The following is a 9,367-nucleotide window of genomic DNA, read 5'->3' as shown; positions in this document are numbered from 1 at the left end:
GCAGGTTGGAGGAAGCCGATGGCACTGTCTGTATACTCTCAGTTACATTGCTTGTAAAAGGCCTACTTCAATAAAAAACAAAAAAGAAGGGAAAATATAAATTGTGAGTCTCTTCTGCCCCCCTATGGTCAGATGCTGCATTGGTTTTATTAACTTGATCTGAAATAAGTCATTTATTTTGTATAAAATGTCATAATAATGTGTTTAAGAATAAATATACCCCCAGATTATCAATGTCTATTTTATCTATAAAACAGATGCAATAATTAAAGGTAGCATAAACAGTATTTCAGAACTGCTTTCAATAATATAGCCTACTGTATATCAATAAAATATCTATAATAAACTGTTTTATAACAACAACAAAACATTTCAATTGCTATTCATTTTACTACCTAAAAATAAATGAATAAATAAAATAGTTATTCTCTAAAAATATTTTCCTTCCTACATTGTTATCAGATAGGAGCTCATATTTCTAAGATATCAAACCATCAATCAATAAACCAAAATCCTATCTCTGATGACCTTGCTGTTCCTTCCCCCAGAGCAGACTGATAAATGAGGTACAGATTGTAGAAGTTTAAAAAAAAATCAAATATAAGTAATCAATGTTTGCATCCAATTGTATTATAAGCCTCCGCAGGAGAGCGGTGTAAATAAAGTAGTCTGTAAAGCTGACTTGGCAGCTCCACAAATCTGAGAAAATTCATACCATCTATGAGAAATCCCTTCGCATCTGACTCGCAATGAAAGCGTAAACTGAAAAATGAAATGGGTTATGAAAGATGACATGTTCTGTGTGCATACTATCAAAGAAAGAAACTGAATATCAAATTTAGGCAATGCTTTTCTCCTCTCTGAAATTGTTTCGAAAAAAATTTAGGAAAGACCACATGGCTCCATCACAATGCCAGAGATAATGATGCCTTTAACAATGGCCTACAGTAAAAACACATTACCACAGATACCCCTCCGGTCACAAGAAGGACATTCATAGGGTGGGTGGATAGGGCCTTAAAACTGCTATTAAATTTCAATAAGCGGTGTAGCTATACATTTCTTTCTTTCTTTTCCCCCCATCAAAATCGACTACAGTTTTACAGATTCCTATATTTGGTTAAAAGCCAACATCTGACTTTTATATAAATGTTCTCTTCTGATCGACTTTATGAAAAAAAAGTGTTAGCTCAAAAGATGCATTCATCATAAAACAGCATGCCATTTCTCTCTTTGAGTCAACATGCTTTTAAGCATCATTTTGAATTGTAATATTACCATACACATACATATATATTATAATTATATAAATATCATAATTATAATACATATATGCTTTACAGTTACAAATTAACAAATACCACAAAACATTGCAGGAATCTCTCGAAAATACTTACAGACGCTGAAATGTTTTTTTTTTTGTAATTATTATTATTAATGCTTTCCCACCAAAATGATGTCACTTCCTGAAGGACGATGCCTTTTATTAATTAAAGGGATTTTGCACACTAGACTAACTGTTAACTACAACAAAGACTAAAACATTATTTGAATGTTTTAATGGACAAATTAATGGACAAATTACGAAACTTGGAATATTTCCTAATGGTCAGAGTTTTTTTTTTCTTCTTAGAAATTAGTGCACAGCACCGGGAACATGGAAAAATAAGTAAACATTACCACAAAAAAAATGAACAAAATAATTTTGCACACTAGACTAACTGTTAACTACAACAAAGACTAAAACATTATTTGTTTGAAACGCATGACAAAAGAATGGACAAATTACGAAACTTGGAATATTTCCTAATGGTCAGAGTTTTTTTTTTCTTCTTAGAAATTAGTGCACAGCACCGGGGACATGGAAAAATAAGTAAACATTACCACAAAAAAAATGAACAAAATTATAAGCAAATAATGTTCACATTTTAAAAATAAATAAATACATATTTAAAATGAGCATTGTATAGTTATCTAATAGGCATACAATTATATATATGATGCAGATATGAAAATATACGGCATAGCAGGAATGACTCTTTTCTAAATGCAGACAATATAATAAAATGTATTAGTTTTCACCTAAATGGTTTGCTGTGGTAACCAGTAGGTTATTTGTTTCGCACCCAAAATAAACCACGCCCCCTGTAGTTGACGCGTGTCCACTCTGACTGGAGACGCTTGTGAGGGGCGTGGTTAGGTTCATCATAGCACCGCCTATTGCGGAACATGCAAGTCAGCTGAAAGTGTTGAAGGAACGCACAAGATAGAATGAACATAGGAAATCAGTGTTGTGTGTTTTTGAGTATTTTTCTCTGTATCAGTATTTGTTTAGGTGAGGACTACGATTTGGATGATAAAACTGGATTAGGAAGATCGTTTGATGGCATTGGTGGTTTAAGCGGTGGTGGGGTGAGTGTTTTACTTTAGTGCGCTTCCTTTTTCTGAAGGGCTTTAGTTTACAGAAAACGCCAACATCTGCATAACAATACCAACCAGTGTGTTATAAATGTTTTTACAGGCGACCTCGCGTTTGCTCGTCAATTATGCTGAACCATATAGGAGTCAGATTCTAGACTATCTGTTCAAGGTGTGTTTGCTTTGCTTAGAAAGGAATCTGAGCAGACTATGTTTATGTAATATTATGTATTTACATTATAGACTGTATACATGTCCATTTGTGTTTAACAGCCTACATTTGGAGCCTCATTACAAATCCTGAAGGTTGAAATTGGAGGCGATGCTCAAACTACAGGTATAGAGCACTTTCACTTTTAAAACGTATGTACAGTGAAAGTTTATCCATATGACCTATTTAATGTAATGTTAATCATTTATAGATGGAACTGAGCCCTCACACATGCACTATGAAGATGATGAGAATTATTTTAGAGGATATGAATGGTGGCTTATGAAGGAAGCCAAGAAGAGGAATCCAAACATCACCCTCATAGGTAATTATTATTTTTTAATTAACATCTATCAACTGGATCAAACATGCAAAACTACGTACAATGCTCTTGTACTTGTGCATTCAATCCCAAACTGTAATTAGTAGTTTTCACCTTTAATAATTTATTTTCAACAGGTCTACCATGGGCTTTTCCGGGATGGGTTGGAAATGGGGAAAACTGGCCATATAGTTTCCCTGATATCACTGCTTCTTATGTGGTGTCCTGGATTCTTGGGGCCAAGCAGTACCATGACTTGGACATTGATTATGTTGGGGTGAATGCATCTCATCTATTTCAATACAGTCTCAGTTTTTCTGTAGCCATGTTCCTCATTAATCTGAACGTCTGATTATTTATTTATTGCACAGATATGGAATGAAAGGAGTTTTAACAGTAAGTACATAAAGGTGAGTACTGTCAGAGTCTCATCTTTCATAATAATGTTTTTTTTTCACAGTATTACTGTGTATATTTGATAAAATAAATGGAGCCTTGGCATTTAAAAATCTTTACCGACCCTAAAATTTTGAAAAGTGAAATGGTGTCTGTTTTATTGTTTTTTTTATATTTGTTATGCTTTTACATTTGCCCGTTACATTGTTTTTTTTTATGCATATACAGCATGTGAAACTTAAGTTTGGGTCAAAAATGGCCTTGTATATTTTCTTTCTCTGCAATGATTGCTAGCTTTTGCGATATACACTGGATAAAAGTGGTCTGGAGAGAGTTAAAATCATTGCCAGTGATAACCTCTGGGAGCCGATCAGCTCTGTTGTAATTACTGACAAAGAGCTACAGGATGCTGTTGAAATTTACCGACCCTAAAATTTTGAAAAGTGAAATGGTGTCTGTTTTATTGTTTTTTTATATTTGTTATGCTTTTACATTTGCCCGTTACATTGTTTTTTTTTATGCATATACAGCATGTGAAACTTAAGTTTGGGTCAAAAATGGCCTTGTATATTTTCTTTCTCTGCAATGATTGCTAGCTTTTGCGATATACACTGGATAAAAGTGGTCTGGAGAGAGTTAAAATCATTGCCAGTGATAACCTCTGGGAGCCGATCAGCTCTGTTGTAATTACTGACAAAGAGCTACAGGATGCTGTTGAAATTTTAGGGTAACTCTTTTTGATTCCTTATGAAAATGTACACATCCTGTTTTTAAATATGTATTAATGGGAAAAAATACACTAGCATGACATGTAGATATGTTTAAAGTGTGGTGATGTGAGATTCTGATGTTGGAATGGTTTGACTGACAGGGTTCATTATCCTGGCACCAACACAGTGCCTGAGGCCCTAAAGACTGGCAAGAAACTGTGGTCCTCTGAAGACTACAGTACCTTTAATGACAATGTTGGCGGAGGCTGCTGGGCCCGAATTCTCAACCAGAACTATGTCAATGGGAAAATGACAGCGTATGACACCTCTGATATTATCTGAATCATGTAGCATTTCCCAGTATATAAGATCACACATATAAACATTCAGACATATAAACGTGTATATTCAATGATGAGAAAAGGGGTTTGTGTTTGCTTTTAGGACCATATCTTGGAACCTTGTTTCTAGTTATTATGAGGACCTTCCCTTTGAAAGGGATGGACTAATGACTGCAAAAGAGCCATGGAGTGGAAATTATGTTGTCGAGTCCCCTATTTGGATAACAGGTAATGCATTTTTATATACTCTATATATGCATAAATATTATATGCATCATATAAATAATGTGTGATATAACTATCAAAGTATTTGATTCATAAAATTCTATAAGCCCACACTACCCAGTTTACGGAACCTGGCTGGACATACCTGCAGACAGTGGGACACTTCACACATGGCGGAAGTTATGTTGCATTAACTGATGAAAAAGGAAATCTAACAATAATCACTGAAACTATGGTGAGACTTTTGAAATTGATTTTCCACACAGTTAGAATAGCATGCACTACCATTCAAAAGTTAAGGGTCGCAAAGGTTTTTTTTTTTTTTTTTTTTTTTTTTTTTTTTCTTTCACGTTTTTATATATTTTTGAAAGAAGTCTCTTATGCTTTCCAAGGCTGGTGAGAATAGCATTCATTTGAAGTAGAAATCTCGTCTCTTTTGTTCAATATAATGTATCATTGATGAATAAAAGCATAAAAAAACACTTTTGAACATTAGTGTACATATATCCTCTTAATGGTCTTTATATTTGTATGATAATCCGTCATTTATTTTATTTTTTAGACCCATGATCACTCTGTGTGTATAAGACCTCCTCTGCCTTCATATGATGTCACTGCCCAGAATGTAACCTTCCATCTGAAAGGGACTTTTGTACGTGGACGCCCCCCCTCTTTTTTTGTGGTTTATAATGGATAAAATGACTTGAAATTTACGTAATTATTTGGAATAACTTTTAATTTTTTACAGGCTTCAATCAGTGAGCTGCAGGTGTGGCATTCAAAGTTTGATTTCAAGACAAACAAGACAGTCCTCTTCCAAAATATCAAGCCTATTAAAGTAAGTATATACATAAAATCAAGATATTCATGATATAATCTCTTTAAAAAAAAAAGACGGTTACACTTTATTTTAAGGTGTCCTTGTTACAGTGTAATTAACTACATGTACTTACTATAGGGTTAGGATTAGGGTTTGGCTTAGTGTTACTTGCATGTAATTATGCATAATTAATTGTTATTATAATAATAAGTACATGTAACGTGTAACAAGGACATCTTACAATAAAGTGTTACCAAAAATACTTAATATAAGAAAGTATTTTGGCATTGTCTGGGTTCTTAAAAAATGTAAATAGGTTCAATAAATAGATTTTTCTAATAATTATTAACTTTTTATTTGAAATCTAATGTAATATCTCTGTGTAAACTGTGAATGCTGTAGGTAACTGAAGGGTCTTTCAGCATAGAGCTTGATGTTGATGAGATATATACATTTACTACTGTACGAAACGGTCAGAGAGGGAGTTACCAAGATCCTCCACCCTCTGCTCCCTTTCCTAAATCATACAAAGATGATTTTGATGTCTGTAAGTTGCTTCATTTTCATTTTCTTCCCTCATTTAATAGTTATTCTAATACTTTTCACACAGTGTGTGCAAATCTAACAACTTTGTCTTCCTGTCTCCCAGCTGGAAATCCGTATTTCTCAGAGGCTCCAAACTTTGCAGATCAGACAGGGGTCTTTGAATATTTCACTAACCAGACGGATCCTGGACCTCATGTTTCCACTCTGCGACAGGTGGTCACTCAGCGTCCGGTGACCTGGGTTGCAGATGCTGATCGAACAATAAGTGTTATTGGTGATTATCAATGGTGAGGATTTTATAACTATTATGTACACAACCATTTAAAGTTTTGGCGTTAGAAATGAATAATGTAATTCAGTAAGGATTCAGTAAAAATATTTATAATGTTACAAAAACATTTATAATGCTGTTCTTTTGAACTTTCTACTAATCAAAGAAATGTTAAGAAGCACAAATGTTTTTTTTTCAACACTGATGATAAGAAGAAATGTTTCTTGAGCACCAAATCAGCATATTATAATGATTTCTGAAGAATCATGTGGCACTGAAGACTGTAGTAATGGCTGCTGAAAATTCAGCTTTGCCATCACAGGAATAAGTTACATTTTAAAATATATTAAAATGGAAACAGTCGTTTAAAATTGCAATATTTCATAATATCACAAATTGTTCTGTATTTTTGATCAAGTAAATGCAGCCCTAGTAAGCCTGAGACTTATTTCAATAATAGCAACACAACTTTTAAATGGTCATGTACTTGTACGTAAATAGATTCTGTGCAGTTAACAGCTGTATGTACTTACGATTATCAGGCAAGACCTGATGGTGTCATGTGACATATACATGGAGTCTGTGCACACTGGTGGAGTCTTCATTGCTGTCAGAGTGAACAAAGGTGGAGGTGTTGTCCGAAGCACAAGGGGAGTCTTTCTCTGGGTCTATGCAGATGGCACCTACAAAGTCACAAATGACCACAGTAAGCATCTGAATAATAAAAGCCTTGTTTTTTGTTTCCTTTTTTCCCCTACTGCTGTAAGTTTGACTAAGCCAGGTCATATTTGCCCTTTGATCCAACAGATGGAATGACGGTTCTTGCTGAGGGCATGTCAGGAACTAGAGCACGTGTGTGGTACACACTGACCCTTACAGTCAAGGTCTGTTGAATTATATATGGAAATGTCAGATTTGTACATCAGTTGATCTGTCATTTATTCTGTGTTTTTAGGGAAACTATGCATCAGCAGATCTCGATGGCTATCCCCTGTGGAAGAATGCAGTGCTCTGGGAGCCGCGACATGGATGGGCGGCCATAGGCACTAGTTCATTTGAACTTGCACAGTTTGATAATTTTTGCGACAGGTGGTCACTCAGCGTCCGGTGACCTGGGTTGCAGATGCTGATCGAACAATAAGTGTTATTGGTGATTATCAATGGTGAGGATTTTATAACTATTATGTACACAACCATTTAAAGTTTTGGCGTTAGAAATGAATAATGTAATTCAGTAAGGATTCAGTAAAAATATTTATAATGTTACAAAAACATTTATAATGCTGTTCTTTTGAACTTTCTACTAATCAAAGAAATGTTAAGAAGCACAAATGTTTTTTTTTCAACACTGATGATAAGAAGAAATGTTTCTTGAGCACCAAATCAGCATATTATAATGATTTCTGAAGAATCATGTGGCACTGAAGACTGTAGTAATGGCTGCTGAAAATTCAGCTTTGCCATCACAGGAATAAGTTACATTTTAAAATATATTAAAATGGAAACAGTCGTTTAAAATTGCAATATTTCATAATATCACAAATTGTTCTGTATTTTTGATCAAGTAAATGCAGCCCTAGTAAGCCTGAGACTTATTTCAATAATAGCAACACAACTTTTAAATGGTCATGTACTTGTACGTAAATAGATTCTGTGCAGTTAACAGCTGTATGTACTTACGATTATCAGGCAAGACCTGATGGTGTCATGTGACATATACATGGAGTCTGTGCACACTGGTGGAGTCTTCATTGCTGTCAGAGTGAACAAAGGTGGAGGTGTTGTCCGAAGCACAAGGGGAGTCTTTCTCTGGGTCTATGCAGATGGCACCTACAAAGTCACAAATGACCACAGTAAGCATCTGAATAATAAAAGCCTTGTTTTTTGTTTCCTTTTTTCCCCTACTGCTGTAAGTTTGACTAAGCCAGGTCATATTTGCCCTTTGATCCAACAGATGGAATGACGGTTCTTGCTGAGGGCATGTCAGGAACTAGAGCACGTGTGTGGTACACACTGACCCTTACAGTCAAGGTCTGTTGAATTATATATGGAAATGTCAGATTTGTACATCAGTTGATCTGTCATTTATTCTGTGTTTTTAGGGAAACTATGCATCAGCAGATCTCGATGGCTATCCCCTGTGGAAGAATGCAGTGCTCTGGGAGCCGCGACATGGATGGGCGGCCATAGGCACTAGTTCATTTGAACTTGCACAGTTTGATAATTTTGCTATAGAGGCCTTAGCTTGATGGTTTTTGGTTTGCCATTGTTGTGAAACTGTAAACAAGCAGACTGAATCAAACAGGTGTGTGACTAATGTGATTATGAAGAGATTTAACGAGTTGTACATTTTTAAGGTTTCAGTTGCATCTACACCCAATGTGCATTAATAATAATATTAATAACTATAATAAGAATTGAAACCATTGGTTTGTTTTAAGATGTCTAGAAAATTGACAGTGTGAGTTTTGTGAACTTTTTTTTGTTGTTAATTTAATTTGAATCTATATATTTTTTCTAATAAATGACTGTTAAGCTGTAAAAAAAGATCTTGCATTGTGTGTCATTTAAAGTAGGGCGAGCTGTAAAAAAAAATGTCGACTTGATAAAGCAATGATATATGCTTTATATTTTTAGCTTCATTATGTCTTACCACACTCCTAAATGTAAATGTATAGTGAAACAATATTTGTCATTTTTATGTAATGATGATTTGAATAATGAACATATTTAGCTAAAGACATTGTGAAAGTAAGATCACATTGTTTTGTGAAGTTTAAATAGGCCTATATTACAAAACATCAAACCTAGGGCAAATTTATCATGTGAAAAAATGAAAAAGTTATAATTTTGTTGAATAATGTTAGTCTACCTGCTCTAACCAGCTTGATCCAAGTCTACCAAGTCTCTGCCCCATCAGCGGTTAGTCCAGATGATCAATCATCTAGCTCAGCTTGGACCAGATAATGACCACAACTGACCAGCATGATCAATCACACACAACCATCTGCCATCAGAAACGTATGTAATGTCATGTCTGTGGAGCAGCACAGCAACATTTAGACTACTGAGAAATATCCATGATCTATACGTTGTTTTACGTGATT

The 9,367-nt window shown here is 34.7% G+C and overlaps 1 protein-coding gene across 1 annotated transcript; it reads left to right on the top strand.

The window, feature by feature from the left end:
* The first annotated feature begins 2,221 nt into the window (after nt 1-2,221).
* galcb (galactosylceramidase b) lies at nt 2,222-8,740 on the top strand. The gene is made up of 17 exons (XM_016269713.1): nt 2,222-2,412; nt 2,522-2,590; nt 2,692-2,755; nt 2,841-2,954; nt 3,089-3,228; nt 3,323-3,361; nt 3,944-4,074; nt 4,219-4,374; nt 4,502-4,626; nt 4,731-4,858; nt 5,186-5,275; nt 5,372-5,461; nt 5,846-5,990; nt 6,093-6,276; nt 6,803-6,966; nt 7,068-7,144; nt 8,363-8,740. Exons 1-17 carry the CDS (start codon nt 2,272-2,274, stop codon nt 8,507-8,509), a joined length of 2,004 nt encoding a protein of 667 aa, XP_016125199.1. The 5' UTR covers nt 2,222-2,271; the 3' UTR covers nt 8,510-8,740.
* The last annotated feature ends 627 nt before the right edge of the window (nt 8,741-9,367 follow it).

Source organism: Sinocyclocheilus grahami, unplaced genomic scaffold (assembly GCF_001515645.1).
Source record: "Sinocyclocheilus grahami isolate Dianchi unplaced genomic scaffold, SAMN03320097.WGS_v1.1 scaffold54.1, whole genome shotgun sequence".
NCBI lineage: Eukaryota > Metazoa > Chordata > Actinopteri > Cypriniformes > Cyprinidae > Sinocyclocheilus > Sinocyclocheilus grahami.
This window is presented reverse-complemented; position numbering and strand designations above follow the sequence as displayed.